Genomic DNA, 26411 nt, shown 5'->3' with positions numbered 1-26411 from the left:
CGCCCACGCCCCCGGAGCGCGTCGCGGTGGTGACGTCATAGCGGCGCCGGGAAGCGGAAGGACCCCGGCGGTGGTGGCGGGACGGGGCTGTCCGCGGCGGTGCCGGTAACCGGTGCCCGGTAGTGCCAATGGCGGGGAAGTGCCCTCTGGTCGAGGATAGCTTCAGCCGTTTGGCTTCGCAAAGCAACGTCTACGGGCTGGCGGCTTTGGCCGGCGGGGAAGGGCCCGGGGGGCTGCTGGCGGCAGCGCTGAAGGGGAAAGTCATTTACTTCCGGTACCATGACCTGCGGCAGCGCCTGCGGCCCGTTGCCAGGGAGCTGCAGTTCACCTACATCCCGGGTCAGGCCTCGGGCGGGGTCAGGGGGCAAAGGGGAGGGGCTAGGGGGTCAAGGGGAGGGGCTGTGGGGGTCAAGGGGAGGGGTTATGGGGTCAGGGGAGGGGTGATGGGGGTCAAGGGGCATGGGGAGGGGTTATGGGGTCATGGGGTGGGGCTATGGGGGCATGGGGAGGGGTTATGGGTCAAGGGGAGGGGTGATGGGGGTCAAGGGGCATGAGGAGGGGTGTCAGGGGTCATGGAGAGGGGTTATGGGGTCATGGGGTGGGGCTATGGGGGCATGGGGAGGGGTTATGGGTCAAGGGGAGGGGTTATGGGGGTCAAGGGGCATGGGGAGGGGTGTCAGGGGTCATGGAGAGGGGTTATGGGGTCATGGGGTGGGGCTATGGGGGCATGGGGAGGGGTTATGGGTGTCAGGGGAGGGGTTATGGGGGTCAGGGGAGGGGTGATGGGGGTCAAGGGGCATGGGGAGGGGTGTCAGGGGTCATGGAGAGGGGCTATGGGGTCATGGGGTGGGGCTATGGGGGCATGGGGAGGGGTTATGGGGGTCAGGGGAGGGGTTATGGGGGTCAGGGGAGGGGTTATGGGGGTCAGGGGAGGGGTGATGGGGGTCAAGGGGCATGGGGAGGGGTGTCAGGGGTCATGGAGAGGGGCTATGGGGTCATGGGGTGGGGCTATGGGGGCATGGGGAAGGGTTATGGGGTCAAGGGGAGGGGTTCTGGGGGTCAGGGGAGGGGTGATGGGGGTCAAGGGGCATGGGGAGGGGTGTCAGGGGTCATGGAGAGGGGCTATGGGGTCATGGGGTGGGGCTATGGGGGCATGGGGAAGGGTTATGGGGTCAAGGGGAGGGGTTCTGGGGGTCAGGGGAGGGGTGATGGGGGTCAAGGGGCATGGGGAGGGGTGTCAGGGGTCATGGAGAGGGGTTATGGGGTCAAGGGGAGGGGTTATGGGGGTCAGGGGAGGGGTTATGGGGGTCAGGGGGCATAGGGAGGGGCTATGGGGTCATGGAGAGGGGTTTCAGGCATCATAGGGAGGGGTTATAGGGGTCAGGGGGAGGGGGTCAAGGGTCAAGGGAAGGGGTTATGGAGGTCAGGGGTCATAGGGAGGGGCTATGGGCTCAGGGGGAGGGGTTATAGGGTCATGGGGAGGGGTTTCATGCATGATGGGGAGGGGTTATGGGGGTCAGGGGGCATGGGGAGGTGTTATGGGGTCATGGGGAGGGGTGTCAGGGGTCATAGGGAGGGTTATAGGGGTCAGGGGGAGGGGGTCAAGGGTCAAGGGGAAGGGTTATGGGGTCAAGGGATATGGAGAAGGGTGTTGGGGTCATGGGGAGGGGTTTCAGGGGTCAAGGGAGGGACTATGGAGGTCAAGGGTCATGGAGAGGGGTTATGGGTCATGGGGAGGGGTTTCAGGGGTCAGGGGGAGGGATTATGGGGGCATAGGGGGAGGGTTATGGGGGTCAAGGGTCATGGGGAAGGGCTATGGGGGTCATGGGGATGGGTTATGGGGTCATGCAGGAAGGGTTGTGGGGTCAGGGGTCATGAGGAGGGGGGTCAGGGGTCATGGGGAAGGGCTATGGGGGTCATGGGGAAGGGTTATGGGGTCAGAGGTCATGAGGAGGAGTTACAAAGGGTCATAAGGAGGGGTTATGGGGGTCAGGGGTCGTGGGGAGGGGTTACAGAGGGTGATGAGCGGGGCCGTGGGGGTCAGGGGTCACCAGTAGGGGTTACAGGGGGTCAGGGATGGGGTTACGAGGGTCAGGGGGCTCAGGGGGGGTCACTCTGCCTGTTTTTAGGGTCAGAGGGCAGAGGGCAGAGGGTGGGGGGGTTCAGGGGGTGCCAGGGGTGGGGCTGCGGGGTTGGACACCGCCCCCCCGGCCCCGTCGTCACCTCACCCTGTGGGTGTGACGCCGCAGTCGACGCCGAGATCGTCTCCATCGACTCCTTCCCCAAGTCCCCCCCTCAGCGCGGGCTCGTGGTGGGCATCACCTTCATTAAGGTACAGGCAGGGGGAGGGATCAGGGGGGGGGCCAGGGGGGGCCCACGCCCACCCCTGTGGCCCCCCCCAGGACTCCGGGACAAGGCCAGCCCCTTTCTTAACATCTACTGCGACTACGAGCCCGGCTCTGAGTACGACCTTGACTCCGTGGCGCGTGAGTCGGGGGAAAAGCGGGAGAAGGAACGCGGGGAAAATGGGGGAAAAGGAGAGGAAAAGGCAGGAAGAGGAGGTGAAAAGGAGGAAAAGCTGGAATAAGGCCTGAAATGTGGGGGAAATTGAGGGAAGGGGGGAAAAAAGTGGGAAAAGTGGGGAAAAAAAGAGGAAAGGGGGAGAAAAAAGGGGGAAAAGTGGGGAAAAAAAGGGGAAAGGGGGAGAAAAAAGGAAGTGGGGAAGAAACAGGAGAGGGGGAGAAAAAAGTGGGAAAAGTGGGGAAAAAAACAGGAAAGGGGGAGAAAAAAGGGGGAAAAGTGGGGAAAAAAACAGGAAAGGGGAGAAAAAAGGGGGGAAAGTGGGGAAGAAAGGAGAGAAAGCCGAGGAAAAAACAGGAAAGGGGGAGAAAAAAGGGGGAAAAGTGGGGAAGAAAGGAGAGAAAGTGGGGAAAAAAAGAGGAAAGGGGGAGAAAAAAGGGGGAAAAGTGGGAAAAAACAGGAGAGGGGGAAAAAAAAAGGAGAGAAAGTGTGGAAGAAACAGGAGAGGGGGAGAAAAAAGTGGGAAAAGTGGGGAAAAAAACAGGAAAGGGGGAGAAAAAAGGGGAAAAGTAGGGAAGAAAGGAGAGAAAGTGGGGAAAAAAGAGGAAAGGGGGAGAAAAAAGGGGAAAAGTGGGGAAAAAACAGGAGCGGGGGAGGAAAAAGGAGAGAAAGTGGGGAAGAAACAGGAGGGGGAGAAAAAAGTGGGGAAAAAAACAGGAAAGGGGGAGAAAAAAGGGGGAAAAGTGGGGAAAAAAGGGGAAAGGGGGAGAAAAAAGGGGGAAAAGTGGGGAAAAAAAGGAGAGAAAGTGGGGAAAAAAAGAGGAAAGGGGGAGAAAAAAGGGGGAAAAGTGGGGAAGAAACAGGAGAGGGGAGGAAAAAGGAGAGAAAGTGGGGAAGAAACAGGAGGGGGAGAAAAAGTGGGGAAAAAAACAGGAAAGGGGGAGAAAAAAGGGGGAAAAGTGGGGAAAAAAGGGGAAAGGGGGAGAAAAAAGGGGGAAAAGTGGGGAAAAAAAGGAGAGAAAGTGGGGAAAAAAAGAGGAAAGGGGAGAAAAAAGGGGAAAAGTGGGGAAGAAACAGGAGAGGGGGAGGAAAAAGGAGAGAAAGTGGGGAAGAAACAGGAGGGGGAGAAAAAGTGGGGAAAAAAAACAGGAAAGGGGGAGAAAAAGGGGGAAAAGTGGGGAAAGTGGGGAAAAAAGGGGAAAGGGGGAGAAAAAAGGGGGAAAAGTGGGGAAAAAAAGGAGAGAAAGTGGGGAAAAAAAGAGGAAAGGGGAGAAAAAAGGGGGAAAAGTGGGGAAAAAAAAGGGGAAAGGGGGAGAAAAAAGGAAGTGGGAAGAAACAGGAGAGGGGGAGAAAAAAGTGGGAAAAGTGGGGAAAGAAACAGGAAAGGGGGAGAAAAAAGGGGGAAAAGTGGGGAAAAAAACAGGAAAGGGGAGAAAAAAGGGGGGAAAGTGGGGAAGAAAGGAGAGAAAGCAGAGGAAAAAACAGGAAAGGGGAGAAAAAAGGGGGAAAAGTGGGGAAGAAAGGAGAGAAAGTGGGGAAAAAAGAGGAAAGGGGGAGAAAAAAGGGGGAAAAGTGGGAAAAAAACAGGAGAGGGGGAAAAAAAAAGGAGAGAAAGTGTGGAAGAAACAGGAGAGGGGGAGAAAAAAGTGGGAAAAGTGGGGAAAAAAACAGGAAAGGGGGAGAAAAAAGGGGGAAAAGTGGGGAAGAAAGGAGAGAAAGTGGGGAAAAAAGAGGAAAGGGGGAGAAAAAAGGGGAAAAGTGGGGAAAAAAAGGAGAGAAAGTGGGGAAAAAAAGAGGAAAGGGGGAGAAAAAAGGGGAAAAGTGGGGAAAAAACAGGAGAGGGGGAGGAAAAAGGAGAGAAAGTGGGGAAGAACAGGAGGGGGAGAAAAAGTGGGGAAAAAAAGAGGAAAGGGGGAGAAAAAAGGGGGAAAAGTGGGGAAAAAAGGGAAAGGGGGAGAAAAAAGGGGGAAAAGTGGGGAAAAAAAGGAGAGAAAGTGGGGAAAAAAGAGGAAAGGGGGAGAAAAAAGGGGGAAAAGTGGGGAAAAAACAGGAGAGGGGGAGGAAAAAGGAGAGAAAGTGGGGAAGAAACAGGAGGGGGAGAAAAAAGTGGGGAAAAAAAACAGGAAAGGGGGAGAAAAAAGGGGGAAAAGTGGGGAAAAAAAGGGGAAAGGGGGAGAAAAAAGGAAGTGGGGAAGAAACAGGAGAGGGGGAGAAAAAAGTGGGAAAAGTGGGGAAAGAAACAGGAAAGGGGGAGAAAAAAGGGGGAAAAGTGGGGAAAAAACCAGGAAAGGGGAGAAAAAAGGGGGGAAAGTGGGAAAAAAAAGGGGAAAGGGGGAGAAAAAAGGAAGTGGGGAAGAAACAGGAGAGGGGGAGAAAAAAGTGGGGAAAAAAACAGGAAAGGGGGAGAAAAAAGGGGGAAAGTGGGGAAAAAAAGGAGAGAAAGTGGGGAAAAAAGAGGAAAGGGGGAGAAAAAAGGGGAAAAGTGGGGAAAAAAAGGAGAGAAAGTGGGGAAAAAAAGAGGAAAGGGGGAGAAAAAAGGGGGAAAAGTGGGGAAAAAAAGGAGAGAAAGTGGGGAAAAAAAGAGGAAAGGGGGAGAAAAAAGGGGGAAAAGTGGGGAAGAAACAGGAGAGGGGGAGGAAAAAGGAGAGAAAGTGGGGAAGAAACAGGAGGGGGAGAAAAAAGTGGGGAAAAAAAAGCAGGAAAGGGGGAGAAAAAAGGGGGAAAAGTGGGGAAAAAAAGGAGAGAAAGTGGGGAAAAAACCAGGAAAGGGGGAGAAAAAAGGGGGAAAAGTGGGGAAGAAAGGAGAGAAAGCAGAGGAAAAAACAGGAAGGGGGAGAAAAAAGGGGGAAAAGTGGGGAAGAAAGGAGAGAAAGTGGGATAAAAGGAGAGAAAGTGGGGAAAAAAGTGGGAAAAGTGGGGAAAAAAGGAGAGAAAGTGGGGGAAAAAGGAGAGAAAGCAGGGGGGAAAACGGGAAAGGGGGAGAAAAAAGTGGGGGGAAAAGGAGAGAAAGTGGGGGAAAAAAAGGAAAGGGGGAGAAAAAAGTGGGGAAAGTGGGGGAAAAAGGAGAGAAAGTGGGGAAAAAAACAGGAAAGGGGGAGAAAAAAGTGGGAAAAGTGGGGAAAAAAGAGGAAAGGGGGAGAAAAAGGGGGGAAAGTGGGGAAGAAAGGTGAGAAAGTGGGGAAAAAACAGGAAAGGGGAGAAAAGGGGGGAAAAGTGGGGGAAAAAGGAGAGAAAGTGGGGAAAAAACAGGAAAGGGGGAGAAAAAAAATTAGGAAAAGGTGGAGGAAAAGCAGGAATAAGGCAGGAGTGGGGAAAAAAAAACAGGAAAGGCAGAAAAAAAGCTGAAAAAGTGGGGGAAAAAGCAAGAAAGGGAGAGAAAAAAAATCAGGAAAATCTGGGCAAAGGGAGGAGAAGCGGGAATACGGCGGGAGAAGTCGGGGGGAAAAAAGCAGAAAAAGTGGGTGAAAAGGAGAAAAGCAGGGATAAGGTGGGAGAAGCGGAGGGAAAAGTGGGGGAAAAAAGGAGAAAAAGTGGGAAAAAATGGGAAAGGGGGAGAAAAAATGAGGAAAAGCTGGGGGAAAAGGAGGAAAAGCGGGAATACGGCAGGAGAAGTCAGGGGAAAAAAAGCAGAAAAAAAGCAGAAAAAGGGGGTGAAAAGGAGAAAAGCAGGAAGGAGGCGGGAGATTTGGGGGGAAAAGAGCAGAAAAAGCTGGAAAAATGGGGGGGGGGAAGCACAAAATTGGGTCAAAAGCTGAAAAATGTGATGGCTTGGCCCCTCTGCCCGCAGAGAGCTGCCTCAACCTGGAGCTGCAGTTCACCCCCTTCCAGCTCTGCCATGCCGAGTGCGTGACCCCCCCGGACCCCCCCGGGAACCCCTGGGGCACCCCCAGACCCCCCTGACCCCCCCGGGAACCCCTGGGGCACCCCCAGACCCCCCTGACCCCCCCCGGGACACCCCAGACCCCCCGGAACCCCCTGGGAACCCCTGGGACACCCCCTGACTCCCCCGGGACCCTCTGGGACCCCCCCGGACCCGCCGGGACAACCCTGGGACCCCCCCGGACCCCCCCCGGGATCACCCCGGGACCCCCCCGGACCCCCCGGGAAACTCCCTGCCCCCCCTGGGACCCCCCTCGGACCCCACCGCGACCCTTCCAGACCCCCCCGGGACCCCCCTGGACCCGCCTGGACCCCCCCGGGAACCCCCCCCGGACGCCCCCAGACCTCTCTCTGACCCCCCCCCGGACCCCCCCAAACCCCCCCGGGCCCCCCCCGGCCCCCCAGGATCCCCCCAAACGCCCCGGGACCCCCCTGGGACCCCTCCAGACCCCCCCGGGACCCCCCCCGGACGCCCCCAGACCTCCCCCTGACCCCCCCCCCGGATCCCCCCAAACCCCCCCGGGACCCCCCCGGCCCCCCCAGGATCCCCCCAAACCCCCCTGGACCCCCCTGGGACCCCTCTGGAGCCCCCCGGGACCCTCCCAGGACCCCCCGCGACCCCCCCCCGGACGCCCCCAGACCTCCCCCTGACCCCCCCCGGACCCCCCCAAACCCCGCTGGGACCCCTCCAGACCCCCCCGGACCCTCCCCGGACCCCCTCAAACCCCCCCGGCACACCTCCTGACCCCCCCCAGACCCCCCAGGACCCTCCTGGGACCCCTCCAGACCCCCCCCGGGACCCTCTCAGACCCCCCCCGGACCCCCCCTGACCCCCCCGTCACCCCGCAGGGTCTGCCTGGGGGACAAACCCGAGACCGTTTTCCTGCTGAGCGGCAACGACCCCTCGATCCACCTCTACCGGGAGGTCAGTGCGGCCCCACTTTCCCCACTTTTCCCCCATTTTTCCCCAATTTTCCTGCTTTTGTTCTGCTTTTCTCCACTTTTTTCCTCACTTTTCCCACTTTTTCCCCCACTTTTCCTGCCTTTTTGCCCTCTTTCCCCACTTTTCCCCCATTTTCCCCCAATTTTCCTGCTTTTGTTCTGCTTTTCTCCACTTTTTTCCTCACTTTTCCCACTTTTTCCCCCACTTTTCCTGCCTTTTCGCCCTCTTTCCCCACTTTTCCCCCATTTTTCCCCAATTTTCCTGCTTTTGTTCTGCTTTTCTCCACCTTTTCCCCCACTTTTCCCACTTTCCCCCCACTTTTCCTGCTTTTTTCCACCGCTTTTCCCCCTTTCCCCCATTTTTTCTCCTCATTTCCCCCATTTTTCCCCCTTTCCCCCCATTATTCCCCGTGTTTCCCCCTTGTTCTCCCCATTTTCCCCCTCATTTCCCCCTTTTTCTCCTGTTTTTCCCCTCGTTCCCCCGCATCTCCACCATTTTTCCCCATTTTCCCCCTCGTTCCCCCCGTTTTCCCCCCATTTTTCCCCATTTCCTCATTTTTCCCCTCATCTCCCCCATTTTTCCCCATGTTTCCCCCTCGTTCCCCCCATTTCCACCTCGTTCCCCCCATTTTTCCCCTCGTTCCCCTCCATTTCCCCCCATTTTCCCCCTCATTTCCCCCCGTTTTCCCCTCGTTCCCCCACATTTCCCCCATTTTTTTCCCCCCATTTTTTTTCCCCTCATTTCCCCCGTTTTTCCCTGTGTTTCCCCCTCATTCCCCCAATTTTTCCCCTCGTTCCCCCCCATTTCCCCCCATTTTCCCCATTTTTCCCCGTTTTCCCCCCAGAACGGGAGCTCACACCAGTTTGAGGAGCAGCCGGTCCAGCACCTTTTCCCGGAGCTCCAGGACGTCCCCAGCAAGTACGAGCGAGGGTCTCACCCCCCAAACCCCCTCAAACCCCCCAAATCCCCCCAAAACCCCTGACTCTGACCCCCCTCGTCCCCCCCAGCGTCCTCTGGCTCGACGTCCTCAACCTCCCGGGCACGGGCCAGCGCCTCACGGCCTTCGGTTGCCAGAGCGGCCACGTGCGGGTGGCGCGGGTGGCCCAGGACGGACCAGGTGAGTCCTCCCCGTCCCCAAAATCCCACGTTTTCTGTCTGGAATTCCCACCCTGGTGCCATTTCCCACCAGAATTCCCACTCTGGGGCTGTTTCCCGCCAGAATTCCTACCCCAGGGCCATTTCCCGCCAGAATTTCTACCCCAGGGCCATTTCCCGCCAGAATTGCCACCTGCGGCCATTTTGTTTCCCACAGGAATTCCCATCCTGAGACCGTTTTCTGCCCAGAATACCCACCCTGGGGCTGTTTCCCACTGGAATTCCCACCCTGAGACCGTTTTCTGCCCAGAATTCCCACCCTGGGGCTGTTTCCCACCAGAATTCCCACTCTGGGACCATTTCCCGCCAGAATTGCCACCTGCGGCCATTTTGTTTCCCACTGGAATTCCCACCCTGGGACCGTTTTCTGCCCAGAATACCCACCCTGGGGCTGTTTCCCACTGGAATTCCCACCCTGAGACCGTTTTCTGCCCAGAATTCCCACCCTGGGGCAATTTCCCACCAGAATTCCCACCCCAGGACAGTTTCCCACTCAGAATTCCCACTCTGGGGCTGTTTCCCGCCAGAATTTCTACCCCAGGGCCATTTCCTGCCAGAATTTCCACCTGCGGCCATTTTGTTTCCCACTCAGAATTCCCACCCTGGGGCAGTTTCCCACCAGAATTCCCACCCCAGGACGATTTCCCGCCAGAATTCCCACCCTGACGGTTCCATTTCCCTTTGGAATTTCCCCCCCGGGGCCATTTCCCACCGGAATTGCCCCCCGACCGTTCCGTTTCGCGCCGGAAATCCGGGGCCGTTCCCGCCGCAGCCGTCCTGCAGAGCTGGAGCTGCCAGCACGACGCCCCCGTTCCCGCCGTCCGGCTCTTCCCGCTGCCCCCGGGGCCCAACGGCCGCTGCCACGATGACGGTGAGGGGCGGGCGCTCTGCGGGCCTTCATCCTCCTCCTCCTCCTCCTCCTCTTCATCCACCTCCTCATCCTCCAACTCATCCTCCTCTTCATACTCCTCCGCATGCTCCTCCTCCTCCTCCTCATCCTCCTCCTCTTCCTCCTCATCCTCTTCGTCCCCGTGCTCTTCCTCCTCCTCCTCCTCACGCTCCTCTTCCTCCCGCAGACGATCCCGTCTCGGCTCAGGGTTACAGTCTCCTGGTCGCCAGCACCGTGGAAGTCTCCGTCGTGTACCGGTAAGTACTGCCCCATGGCACCATAGCCACCATTAACACGCACCATTAACACCACTAACACCACTAACACCATTAACACCACTAACACCACTAACACCATTAACACCACTAACACCACTAACACCATTAACACCATTAAAACCACTAACACCATTAACACCACTAACACCACTAACACCACTAACACCACTAACACCACTAACACCATTAACTCCACTAACACCATTAACACCACTAACACCATTAAAACCACTTTACACCACTAACACCACTAACACCACTAACACCATTAACACCACTAACACCACTAACACCATTAACTCCACTAACACCATTAACAACACTAACACCACTAACACCATTAACACCATTAAAACCACTTTACACCACTAACACCACTAACACCACTACCACCATTAACTCCACTAACACCATTAACACCACTAACACCACTAACACCACTAACAGCATTAACACCATTAAAACCACTTTACACCACTAACACCATTAACACCACTAACACCACTAACACCACTAACACCATTAACACCACTAACACCACTAACACCACTAACACCATTAACTCCACTAACACCATTAACACCACTAACACCACTAACACCATTAAAACCACTTTACACCACTAACACCACTAACACCACTAACACCAATAACAACATTAACACCACTAACACCACTAACACCATTAACACCATTAAAACCACTAACACCATTAATACCATTAACTCCACTAACACCACTAACACCATTAACACCACTAACACCACTAACACCACTAACACCATTAACACCATTAACACCACTAACACCATTAACACCACTAACACCACTAACACCACTAACACCATTAACACCACTAACACCACTAACACCGCTAACACCATTAACACCACTAACACGATTAACACCACTAACATCAGTAACACGATTAACACCATTAACACCACTAACACCACTAACACCATTAACACCACTAACACCATTAACACCATTAACACCTTTAACACCACTAACACCATTAACACCACTAACACCACTAACACCATTAACACCATTAAAACCACTAACACCATTAACACCACTAACACCACTAACACCACTAACACCACTAACACCACTAACACCATTAACTCCACTAACACCATTAACACCACTAACACCATTAAAACCACTTTACACCACTAACACCACTAACACCACTAACACCATTAACACCACTAACACCACTAACACCATTAACTCCACTAACACCATTAACAACACTAACACCACTAACACCATTAACACCATTAAAACCACTTTACACCACTAACACCACTAACACCACTACCACCATTAACTCCACTAACACCATTAACACCACTAACACCACTAACACCACTAACAGCATTAACACCATTAAAACCACTTTACACCACTAACACCATTAACACCACTAACACCACTAACACCACTAACACCATTAACACCACTAACACCACTAACACCACTAACACCATTAACTCCACTAACACCATTAACACCACTAACACCACTAACACCATTAAAACCACTTTACACCACTAACACCACTAACACCACTAACACCAATAACAACATTAACACCACTAACACCACTAACACCATTAACACCATTAAAACCACTAACACCATTAATACCATTAACACCACTAACACCACTAACACCACTAACACCATTAACACCATTAACACCACTAACACCATTAACACCACTAACACCACTAACACCACTAACACCATTAACACCACTAACACCACTAACACCGCTAACACCATTAACACCACTAACACGATTAACACCACTAACATCAGTAACACGATTAACACCATTAACACCACTAACACCACTAACACCATTAACACCACTAACACCACTAACACCATTAACACCACTAACACCATTAACACCATTAACACCATTAACACCACTAACACCATTAACACCATTAACACCACTAACACGATTAACACCACTAACACCAGTAACACGATTAACACCAGTAACACCACTAACACCATTAACACCATTAACACCATTAACACCACTAACACCACTAACACCATTAACACCACTAACACCACTAACACCATTAACACCATTAACACCACTAACACCACTAACACCATTAACACCATTAACACCATTAACACCACTAACACCACTAACACCATTAACACCACTAACACCACTAACACCATTAACACCATTAACACCACTAACACCACTAACACCACTAACACCATTAACACCATTAACACCACTAACACCATTAACACCACTAACACCACTAACACCACTAACACCATTAACACCATTAACACCACTAACACCATTAACACCACTAACACCACTAACACCACTAACACCACTAACACCATTAACACCACTAACACCACTAACACCACTAACACCATTAACACCACTAACACCACTAACACCATTAACACCATTAAAACCACTTTACACCACTAACACCATTAACACCACTAATACCACTAACACCACTAACACCACTAACACAATTAACACCACTAACACCACTAACACCACTAACACCACTAACACCACTAACACCATTAACACCATTAACGCCACTAACACCACTAACACCACTAACACCACTAACACCACTAACACCATTAACACCATTAACACCACTAACACCACTAACACCATTAACACCACTGACACCATTAACACCATTAACACCACTGACACCATTAACACCATTAACACCACTAACACCACTAACACCACTAACACCATTAACACCATTAACACCACTAACACCACTAACACCACTAACACCATTAACACCATTAACACCACTTTACACCACTAACACCACTAACACCATTAACACCATTAACACCATTAACACCACTAACACCATTAACACCACTAACACCACTAACACCACTAACACCACTAACACCATTAACACCACTAACACCATTAACACCACTAACACCACTAACACCACTAACACCACTAACACCACTAACACCATTAACACCACTAACACCATTAACACCACTAACACCACTAACACCACTAACACCACTAACACCACTAACACCATTAACACCATTAACACCACTAACACCACTAACACCACTAACACCACTAACACCATTAACACCACTTTACACCACTAACACTACTAACACCACTAACACCATTAACACCATTAACACCACTAACACCACTAACACCATTAACACCATTAAAACCAGTTTACACCACTAACACCACTAACACCACTAACACCATTAACACCACTAACACCACTAACACCATTAACACCACTAACACCACTAACACCATTAACACCACTAACACCACTAACACGACTAACACCATTAACACCATTAACACCACTAACACCACTAACACGACTAACACCTTTAACACCACTAACACCACTAACACGACTAACACCATTAACACCATTAACACCATTAACACCACTAACACCACTAACACCACTAACACCACTAACACCATTAACACCATTAACACCACTAACACCACTAACACCATTAACACCATTAACACCACTAACACCACTAACACCACTAACACCATTAACACCATTAAAACCACTTTACACCACTAACACCACTAACACCATTAACACCATTAACACCACTAACACCATTAACACCATTAACACCATTAACACCACTAACACCACTAACACCATTAACACCATTAACACCATTAAAACCACTTTACACCACTAACACCACTAACACCATTAACACCATTAACACCACTAACACCACTAACACCACTAACACCATTAACACCACTAACACCACTAACACCACTAACACCATTAACACCACTAACACGACTAACACCACTAACACCACTAACACCATTAACACCACTAACACCACTAACACCATTAACACCACTAACACCACTAACACCACTAACACCATTAACACCACTAACACCACTAACACGACTAACACCATTAACACCATTAACACCACTAACACCACTAACACCACTAACACCACTAACACCACTAACACCATTAACACCATTAACACCACTAACACCACTAACACCATTAACACCATTAACACCACTAACACCACTAACACCACTAACACCATTAACACCATTAAAACCACTTTACACCACTAACACCACTAACACCATTAACACCATTAACACCACTAACACCACTAACACCACTAACACCACTAACACCACTAACACCATTAACACAATTAACACCACTAACACCACTAACACCATTAACACCACTAACACCATTAACACCACTAACACCACTAACACCATTAACACCACTAACACCACTAACACCATTAACACCATTAACACCACTAACACCACTAACACCACTAACACCATTAACACCACTAACACCACTAACACCATTAACACCATTAAAACCACTTTACACCACTAACACCACTAACACCATTAACACCATTAACACCACTAACACCACTAACACCACTAACACCACTAACACCACTAACACCATTAACACAATTAACACCACTAACACCACTAACACCATTAACACCACTAACACCATTAACACCACTAACACCACTAACACCACTAACACCATTAACACCACTAACACCATTAACACCACTAACACCACTAACACGACTAACACCATTAACACCATTAACACCACTAACACCACTAACACCACTAACACCATTAACACCACTAACACCAGTAACACGACTAACACCATTAACACCACTAACACCACTAACACGACTAACACCATTAACACCATTAACACCACTAACACCACTAACACCACTAACACCACTAACACCACTAACAACATTAACACCATTAACACCACTAACACCACTAACACCATTAACACCATTAACACCATTAACACCACTAACACCACTAACACCACTAACACCACTAACACCACTAACACCATTAACACCACTAACACCACTAACACCACTAACACCACTAACACCATTAACACCACTAACACCACTAACACCACTAACACCATTAACACCATTAACACCACTAACACCACTAACACCATTAACACCATTAACACCACTAACACCACTAACACCACTAACACCATTAACACCACTAACACCACTAACACCATTAACACCATTAAAACCACTAACACCACTAACACAATTAACACCACTAACACCACTAACACCATTAACACCACTAACACCACTAACACCATTAACACCATTAACACCATTAACACCACTAACACCACTAACACCATTAACACCATTAACACCACTTTACACCACTAACACCACTAACACCATTAACACCATTAACACCATTAACACCACTAACACCACTAACACCACTAACACCACTAACACCATTAACACCATTAACACCACTAACACCACTAACACCATTAACACCATTAAAACCACTTTACACCACTAACACCACTAACACCACTAACACCTTTAACACCACTAACACCATTAACACCATTAACACCACTAACACCACTAACACCATTAACACCACTAACACCACTAACACCATTAACACCATTAAAACCACTTTACACCACTAACACCACTAACACCATTAACACCTTTAACACCACTAACACCATTAACACCATTAAAACCACTAACACCACTAACACCACTAACACCATTAACACCATTAACACCACTAACACCACTAACACCACTAACACCATTAACACCACTAACACCACTAACACCATTAACACCACTAACACCACTAACACCACTAACACCATTAACACCACTAACACCACTAACACCACTAACACCATTAACACCACTAACACCACTAACACCATTAACACCACTAACACCACTAATACCACTAACACCACTAACACCATTAACACCACTAACACCATTAACACCACTAACACCATTAACACCACTAACACCACTAACACCACTAACACGACTAACACCATTAACACCACTAACACCATTAACACCATTAACACCACTAACACGATTAACACCACTAACACCAGTAACACGATTAACACCAGTAACACCACTAACACTATTAACACCAATAACAACATTAACACCACTAACACCATTAACACCATTTAAACCACTAACACCATTAACACCACTAACACCACTAACACCATTAACACCATTAACACGACTAACACCACTAACACCATTAACACCACTAACACCACTAACACCATTAACACCACTAACACCACTAACACCATTAACACCATTAACACCACTAACACCATTAACACCACTAACACCATTAACACCAATAACAACATTAACACCACTAACACCACTAACACCATTAACACCACTAACACCACTAACACCACTAACACCATTAACACCACTTTACACTACTAACACCACTAACACCACTAACACCATTAACACCATTAACACCACTTTACACCACTAACACTACTAACACCACTAACAATACTAACACCATTAACACCATTAACACCACTAACACCACTAACACCACTAACACCACTAACACCATTAACACCACTAACACCATTAACACCATTAACACCACTAACACCACTAACACCACTAACACCACTAACACCAGTAACACCACTAACACCATTAACACCACTAACACCACTAACACCACTAACACCACTAACACCATTAACACCATTAACACCATTAACACCACTAACACCATTAACACCTTTAAAACCACTAACACCACTAACACCACTAACACCACTAACACCATTAACACCACTAACACCATTAACACCACTAACACCACTAACACCATTAACACCATTAACACCACTAACACCACTAACACCACTACCACCACTAACACCATTAACACCATTAATACCATTAACACCATTAACACCATTAACACCATTAACACCACTAACACGACTAACACCACTAACACCCTTAACACCATTAACACCACTAACACCATTAACACCATTAACAGCACCAAAACCACTAACACCATTAACACCACTAACACCACTAACACCCTAACACCATTAACACCATTAATACCATTAACACCACTAACACCATTAACTCCATTAACACCACTAACACCATTAACACCATTAACACCATTAACACCATTAACACCTTTAACACCACTAACACCATTAACACCACTAACACCACTAACACCACTAACACCACTAACACCATTAACACCACTAACACCATTAACACCTTTTACACCACTAACACCACTAACACCATTAACACCATTAACACCATTAACACCACTAACACCATTAACACCACTAACACCACTAACACCATTAACACCATTAACACCATTAACACCACCAAAACCACTAACACCATTAACACCACTAACACCCTAACACGACTAACACGATTAACACCACTAACACCACTAACACCATTAACACCATTAACACCACTAACACCACTAACACCACTAACACCACTAACACCATTAACACCATTAATACCATTAACACCATTAACATCATTAACACCTTTAACACCACTAACACGACTAACACCATTAACACCGTTAACACCACTAACACCCTTAACACCACTAACACCATTAACGCCACTAACACCATTAACACCACTAACACCACTAACACCATTAACACCATTAACACCATTAACAACGTTAACACCATTAACACCATTAACACCACCAACTCCATTAACACTATTAACACCGTTAACACCACTAACACCATTAATACCATTAACACCATTAACACCATTAACACCATTAACACCACTAACACCCTAACACGACTAACACGATTAACACCACTAACACCACTAACACCACTAACACCACTAACACCATTAACACCATTAACACCACTAACACCACTAACACCATTAACACCTTTAACACCACTAACACCATTAACACCACTAACACCATTAACACCATTAACACCAACAAAACCACTAACACCATTAACACCATTAACACCACCAACTCCATTAACACTATTAACACCGTTAACACCACTAACACCATTAATACCATTAACACCATTAACACCATTAACACCATTAACACCACTAACACCCTAACACGACTAACACGATTAACACCACTAACACCACTAACACCACTAACACCACTAACACCATTAACACCATTAACACCACTAACACCATTAACACCATTAACACCACTAACATCACTAACACCATTAATACCACTAACACCACTAACACCACTAACACCACTAACACCATTAACACCACTAACACCACTAACACGAGTAACACCACTAACACCATTAACACCATTAACACCACTAACACCACTAACACCATTAACACCACTAACACCACTAACACCATTAACACCATTAACACCTCTAACACCATTAACACCATTAACACCACTAACACCACTAACACCATTAACACCATTAATACCATTAACACCATTAACACCATTAACACCACTAACACCATTAACACCATTAACAACTTTAACACCACTAACACCATTAACACCACTAACACCATTAACACCACTAACACCACTAACACCACTAACACCATTAACACCATTAACACCACTAACACCATTAATACCACTAACACCACTAACACCATTAACACCATTAACACCTCTAACACCATTAACACCATTAACACCACTAACACCACTAACACCATTAACACCATTAATACCATTAACACCATTAACACCATTAACACCACTAACACCATTAACACCATTAACAACTTTAACACCACTACCACCATTAACTCCACTAACACCATTAACACCACTAACACCACTAACACCACTAACACCATTAACACCACTAACACCACTAACACCATTAATACCACTAACACCACTAACACCACTAACACCACTAACACCATTAACACCACTAACACCACTAACACGAGTAACACCACTAACACCATTAACACCATTAACACCACTAACACCACTAACACCATTAACACCACTAACACCACTAACACCATTAACACCATTAACACCTCTAACACCATTAACACCATTAACACCACTAACACCACTAACACCATTAACACCATTAATACCATTAACACCATTAACACCATTAACACCACTAACACCATTAACACCATTAACAACTTTAACACCACTAACACCACTAACACCACTAACACCATTAACACCACTAACACCACTAACACCACTAACACCATTAACACCACTAACACCACTAACACCACTAACACCATTAACACCATTAACACCACTAACATCACTAACACCATTAATACCACTAACACCACTAACACCACTAACACCACTAACACCACTAACACCCTAACACGACTAACACGATTAACACCACTAACACCACTAACACCATTAACACCATTAACACCACTAACACCATTAACACCACTAACACCACTAACACCATTAATACCACTAACACCACTAACACCACTAACACCCTAACACGACTAACACGATTAACACCACTAACACCACTAACACCATTAACACCACTAACACCATTAACACCACTAACACCATTAACACCATTAACACCACTAACACCACTAACACCATTAATACCACTAACACCACTAACACCACTAACACCACTAACACCATTAACACCACTAACACCACTAACACGAGTAACACCACTAACACCATTAACACCATTAACACCACTAACACCACTAACACCATTAACACCACTAACACCACTAACACCATTAACACCATTAACACCTCTAACACCATTAACACCATTAACACCACTAACACCACTAACACCATTAACACCATTAATACCATTAACACCATTAACACCATTAACACCACTAACACCACTAACACCATTAACACCATTAAAACCACTTTACACCACTAACACCACTAACACCATTAACACCATTAACACCACTAACACCACTAACACCATTAACACCATTAACACCACTAACATCACTAACACCATTAATACCACTAACACCACTAACACCATTAACACCATTAACACCTCTAACACCATTAACACCATTAACACCACTAACACCACTAACACCATTAACACCATTAATACCACTAACACCACTAACACCACTAACACCCTAACACGACTAACACGATTAACACCACTAACACCACTAACACCATTAACACCATTAACACCACTAACACCACTAACACCACTAACACCACTAACACCACTAACACCACTAACACCATTAACACCACTAACACCATTAACACCACTAACACCACTAACACCACTAACACCATTAACACCACTAACACCACTGACACCAGGAACACCAGTAACACCAGTAACACCACTACACATTTTCCCCACTCCAGGATTTCTCCCGACACCGTTTTTGCCATTTTCAATAGTTTTTGCACTTTTTTTCTGGCACCTTTTTCACCGTTTTTCTTTTTTGTGCCTTTTTCCCGGCACCCTCACCGCTTTATTTTTTAGGTTTTTTTCCTTTTTTTACTCGGGGCCGTTTTTGCCTTTTTTTCTCCTTTTTCCAAGCACCAGTAATTTCCTTTTTTTTTTTCCCTGTTGTCCCCGGTGCCATCCATGCCCTTTTTTTTTTTTACGTTTTTTTGGGCCTTTTTTCATCACACCAGTCATGCCAGTAATTTTTTTTTTAATTTTTATTTTAAAAATTTTCATTTTTATTTTTATATTTTATTTTTTTTTAATTTTGCCACTTTTTTACACATCACCATCAATTCCTTTTTTTTTTTTTTTTTAAATTTTTATGCCACTTTTTTACACAGGGCTCCCACCACTCTTTTTTTTTTATTTTTGCCACTTTTTTCCACGTCACCATCACTTTTTTTTTTTTTTTTTTTGCCACTTTTTGCCGCAGCACCACCAATTCCTTTTTTTTTTTTTAAATTTTTTTCCACTTTTTGCCACATCACCACCAATTCCTTTTTTTTTTTTTTAATTTTTATGCCACTGTTTTCCACGGGGCTGTTACCACTCTTTTTTTTTTTATTTTTGCCACTTTTTGCCACGTCACCATCACTGCCTTTTTTTTTGATTATTTTTTTCTCCACTTTTTTCCACGTCTCCATCAATCCCCTTTTTTACTTTTTCTGCCACTTTTTCCACATCCCCATCACTGCCTTTTTTATTTAATTTTTTTGCCACTTTTTGCCACATCACCATCAATTCCTTTTTTTTTTTTTTTTTTTTTTTTTTTAAATTTTTATGCCACTTTTTCACACGGGACTCTTAAGGTTCTTTTTTTTTATTTTTGCCACTTTTTTCCACGTCACCATCGCTTTTTTTTTTTTATTTTTTTTTCTCCACTTTATCCACGTCTCCATCAATCCCCTTTTTTAATTTTTCTGCCACTTTTTGCCACATCCCCATCACTGCCTTTTTTTTTTGCCACTTTTTGCCACTTTTTGCCACATCACCATCAATTCCTTTTTTTTTTTTTTTTTTTAAATTTTTATGCCACTTTTTTACACGGGGCTCTTACCACTCTTTTTTTTTTTATTTTTGCCACTTTTTGCCACATCACCATCACTGCCTTTTTTTTTATTATTTTTTTCTCCACTTTATCCACGTCTCCATCAATCCCCTTTTTTAATTTTTCTGCCACTTTTTTCCACATCCCCATCACTGCATTTTTTTTTTTTTTCATTTTTTTTTTAATTTTTATGCCACTTTTTTACACGGGGCTCTTACCATTTTTTTTTTTTTTCTTTTTGCCACGTCACCATCACTGCTTTTTTTTTTTTGAAATTTTTTTCTCCACTTTGTCCACATCTCCATCAATCCCCTTTTTTACTTTTTCTGCCCCTTTTTCCACATCACCACCACTGCCTTTTTTATTTAATTTTTTTGCCACTTTTTGCCACATCACCACCAATTCCTTTTTTTTTTTTTTAAATTTTTATGCCACTTTTTCACACGGGGCTCTTACCGTTCTTTTTTTTTATTTTTGCCACTTTTTTCCACGTCACCATCACTGCCTTTTTTTTTTTTTTTTCCACTTTTTGCCACATCACCATCAATTCCTTTTTTTTTTTTTTTTTTATTTTTATGCCACTTTTTTACACGGGGCTGTTACCACTCTTTTTTTTTTTTTTATTTTTGCCACTTTTTGCCACGTCACCATCAATGCCTTTCTTTTTATTATTTTTTTCTCCACTTTTTCCACGTCCCCGTCAATCCCCTTTTTTAATTTTTCTGCCACTTTTTTCCACATCCCCATCACTGCCTTTTTTATTTAATTTTTTTGCCACTTTTTGCCACATCACCATCAATTCCTTTTTTTTTTTTTTTTTTTTTTAATTTTTATGCCACTTTTTCACACGGGACTCTTAAGGTTCTTTTTTTTTATTTTTGCCACTTTTTTCCACGTCACCATCGCTTTTTTTTTTTTATTATTTTTTTCTCCACTTTATCCACGTCTCCATCAATCCCCTTTTTTAATTTTTCTGCCACTTTTTGCCACATCCCCATCACTGCCTTTTTTTTTTGCCACTTTTTGCCACTTTTTGCCACATCACCATCAATTCCTTTTTTTTTTTTTTTTTTTAAATTTTTATGCCACTTTTTTACACGGGGCTCTTACCACTCTTTTTTTTTTTATTTTTGCCACTTTTTGCCACATCACCATCAATGCCTTTTTTTTTATTATTTTTTTCTCCACTTTATCCACGTCTCCATCAATCCCCTTTTTTAATTTTTCTGCCACTTTTTTCCACATCACCATCACTGCCTTTTTTTTTTTTTTTTTTGCCACTTCCTTCCACATCTCCATTAATACCTTTTTTTTTTTTATTCTCCAATTTTTTCCCCGTCACTATAAATCCTTTATTTTTTTTTAATTTTTTTTCACCACTTTTTCCACGTCTCCATTACTGCCCTTTTTTAATTTTTCTGCCACTTTTTTCCACTACAACATCGCTGCCTTTTTTTTTTTTTTTTCCCCACTTTTTGCCACATCACCACCAATTCCTTTTTTGTTTTTTAAATTTTTATGCCACTTTTTTACATGGGGCTCCCACCACCCTTTTTTTTTTATTTTTGCCACTTTTTGCCACGTCACCATCAATGCCTTTTTTTTAAATTATTTTTTCCTCCACTTTATCCACGTCTCCATCAATCCCCTTTTTTAATTTTTATACCACTTTTTCCACGGCACCATCACTGCCTTTTTTTTTTTTTTTCCTCACTTTTTGCCACGGCACCATCAATTCCTTTTTTTTTTTTTTTTTTACTTTTTCTGCCACTTTTTCCACATCACCATCACTGCCTTTTTTTTTCCTTTTTTTTTTTCCTTTTTTTTTTTCCTTTTTTTTTTTCCTTTTTTTTTTTTTTTCCCTTTTTTTTTTTTTTTTAATTTTTATGCCACTTTTTTACACGGGGCTCTTACCGTTCTTTTTTTTTATTTTTGCCACTTTTTGCCACGTCACCATCAATGCCTTTTTTCTGTATTATTTTTTTCTCCACTTTATCCACGTCTCCATCAATCCCCTTTTTTAATTTTTCTGCCACTTTTTTCCACATCACCATCACTGCCTTTTTTTTTTTCCTTTTTTTTTTTTTTAATTTTTCTGCCACTTTTTCCACATCACCATCACTGCCTTTTTTTTTTTCCTTTTTTTTTTTTTTTAATTTTTCTGCCACTTTTTTCCACTTCACCACCACTGCCTGCCTTTTTTTTTTTTTCCACTTTTTGCCGCAGCACCATCAATTCCTTTTTTTTTTTTTTTTAATTTTTCTGCCACTTTTTGCCACATCACCATCACTGCCTTTTTTTTTTGCCTTTTTTTTTTATTTAATTTTTCTGCCACTTTCTTCCACATCACCATCACCGCCTTTTTTTTTTTTTTTTTGCCACTTTTTGCCACATCACCATCAATTCCTTTTTTTTTTTTTTTTACTTTTTCTGCCACTTTTTCCACATCACCATCACCGCCTTTTTTTTTTCCTTTTTTTTTTCCTTTTTTTTTTTTCCTTTTTTTTTTTTCCTTTTTTTTTTCCTTTTTTTTTTTTTTTCCCTTTTTTTTTTTTTTTAATTTTTATGCCACTTTTTTACACGGGGCTCTTACCGTTCTTTTTTTTTATTTTTGCCACTTTTTGCCACGTCACCATCAATGCCTTTTTTCTGTATTATTTTTTCCTCCACTTTATCCACGTCTCCATCAATCCCCTTTTTTACTTTTTCTGCCACTTTTTCCACGTCACCATCACTGCCTTTTTTTTTTCCTTTTTTTTTTTTTTAATTTTTCTGCCACTTTCTTCCACATCACCATCACCGCCTTTTTTTTTTTTTTTGCCACTTTTTGCCACATCACCATCAATTCCTTTTTTTTTTTTTTTTTACTTTTTCTGCCACTTTTTTTGCCTTTTTTTTTTTTTCCTTTTCTTTTTTCCTTTTTTTTTTTTCCCTTTTTTTTTTTTTTTAATTTTTATGCCACTTTTTTACACGGGGCTCTTACCGTTCTTTTTTTTTTATTTTTGCCACTTTTTGCCACGTCACCATCAATGCCTTTTTTCTGTATTATTTTTTTCTCCACTTTATCCACGTCTCCATCAATCCCCTTTTTTAATTTTTCTGCCACTTTTTTCCACATCACCACCCCTGCCCTTTTTTTTTTTTTTTTTTAAATTTCTTTTTCTTTTACCCCCTTCCTTCCACATCTCCCTTAATACCCTTTTTTCTTTTCCAGTCTCCACTTTTTTTCCACGCCACCACCAACCCCTTTTCCTTTACATCCCTTCCACTTTTCCCCTCGCCACCACCCACACCCTTTATTTTCCTTTGCCCCCGTTTATCCTCATCTCCCCACAACTCCGCTAATCCCCTTTCTTTATTTTTTTTTGCTTCTCCCCACCACCCTTTCCCATTTTTACACCGCTCATCGTAATTTTTTCCCTCTTTTTTTAATTTTTTTTATTTTTTCTCTCCCCTCTCCTCCACCGCAGCCACGTTTTAACCAACGGATTGACCGACCAGTTACTTTTACCAGCTAGTGACCAGCACGACAGCGTCCTCTGCGCCCTGGTCACCGACATCGACTTCGATGGCCACCACGAAATCCTTCTGGGCACCTACGGCCAGGTGAGTTAGTAGCCACAAACCCAGCGGCCCGCTGGCGACCACCCCACCAAAATCAACATTAATTTTTTTTTTTCCACAAACCCAGCGGCCCGCCGGCGACCACCCCACCAAAATCAACATTAATTTTTTTTTTTCCACAAACCCAGCGGCCCGTCGGCGACCACCTCACCAAAATCAACATTAATTTTTTAATTTTTTTTTCTTTTCTCCACCCCTTCAGGAACTTTTGTGTTATAAATACACCACAACGGCCCCCCGGGAGAATTCCAACTCCTCTGGACTCGCCGTTTTCCGAGCCCTTTGCTCTCGATGCTTTACACCGATCTCACGGCCGACGGCCTCCGCGAACTCGCCGTGGTGTGTCTGAGGGGGCTGCACGTCCTGCAGGTGCGTCCCCCCTAGAAAATAACAATTAAATATTTCATTAAATTAATATTAAAAGGGAGGGGGGGGGGGGGAGCCTGATGCCAAAAAAAAAAATCCCAAAATAAATTTATTTTTTGGCCTACCGACAGCACAGTCTGGAGCCGACGGCTCGACGGCTCATGGAGAGGCTCCGAGGTCGGATCCGGATGGTGATGGAGTGACCCCCCCCCCCGCCCCCCCCAAAAAAAAACAAAACGATTTGGGGGTACCCCGACTTATCGCCCCCCCCCCCCAGCAATAAAAGTTTTGAACTCGGCTGCTGTCGAGGAGATTTTTTTCATTTATTTTTTTAGGGGGCGGGGTGTCAGGGATTTAGTTCCTCCCCCCCCGGCAGTTGGGGGATTCCCCCCCCCCCCCCAATTTACTCTTTGGGGTTCCCCCACAATGCGTTTAAATGACTGGGGAGCCCCCAGCATCTTGGGGACCCCCCCCCCCAATGGGTGTGGGTGAACAACAGGATCCCCCCAACCCAATGGCTGTGGGTGACCAAAGGGACCCCCCCCCAAATCCTTGGGGACCCCCCCCATGGGTGTTGGTGACCGCGGGGCCCCCCCCAGCTTGTCAGGGACCCCCCCCAATGGCTCTGTAAGACCAGAGGGACCCCCCAAATCCTTGGGGACCCCCCCATGGCCGTGGATAACCAAGGGGACCCCCCCCAATTCTTGGGGACCCCCCCATGACCGTTGGTAACCAAAGGGACCCCCCCCCAAATCCTTGGGGACCCCCCCATGGCTCTGTAAGACCAGAGGAACCCCACAGTTTTTTGGGGACCCCCCCCATGGGTGTGGGTGACCGAGGGGCCCCCCCAATCCTTGGGGACCCCCCCCCCCATGGGTGTGGTAACCAAAGGGACCCCCCCAATTCTTGGGGACCCCCCCACGGCAGTGGGCGATGGGGCCCCCCCCAGCCCCTCAGGGTCGTGCTGGGGAAAGGGAAACTGAGGCACAACACAGCCGGAGGTAGGGGGGGGGGGTCCCGGGGGGGTGTGTGGGGTTCATGGGGGGGGGGTGTGGGGTTTCGGGGACCCCCCCGGAGCGATTCGGGGGGGCCCCGGCGTTGGGGCGCGGCGCTGTCCAGCGCGGGGCGGAGCTGTCCGCGGTGCTGAACGGCGGCGGCCGCCGAGGGGGGGGGGGCTCGGGGGGGGGGTCCGGGGGGTCAGGAGGAGGGT

General features: G+C 46.1%; 1 protein-coding gene across 1 annotated transcript in view; it reads left to right on the top strand.

Annotated features, from left to right (window-relative positions):
- Positions 1-58: 58 nt before the first annotated feature.
- Positions 59-26411, top strand: part of KPTN (kaptin, actin binding protein) — a 35825-nt gene continuing 9472 nt past the window's right edge. Inside the window, exons 1-10 of the mRNA XM_074930753.1 lie at positions 59-339; positions 2250-2339; positions 2409-2486; positions 6308-6362; positions 7249-7324; positions 8187-8260; positions 8350-8459; positions 9270-9368; positions 9574-9643; positions 24682-24817. Coding sequence (XP_074786854.1) covers positions 129-339; positions 2250-2339; positions 2409-2486; positions 6308-6362; positions 7249-7324; positions 8187-8260; positions 8350-8459; positions 9270-9368; positions 9574-9643; positions 24682-24817 — 999 coding nt within the window. The 5' untranslated portion in view covers positions 59-128. The remainder of the gene's footprint in view (positions 340-2249; positions 2340-2408; positions 2487-6307; positions 6363-7248; positions 7325-8186; positions 8261-8349; positions 8460-9269; positions 9369-9573; positions 9644-24681; positions 24818-26411) is intronic.

Source organism: Athene noctua, chromosome 35 (assembly GCF_965140245.1).
Source record: "Athene noctua chromosome 35, bAthNoc1.hap1.1, whole genome shotgun sequence".
NCBI lineage: Eukaryota > Metazoa > Chordata > Aves > Strigiformes > Strigidae > Athene > Athene noctua.
Note: the sequence above shows the minus strand (reverse complement) of the source record. Positions and strands in the feature narration are given on the sequence as shown.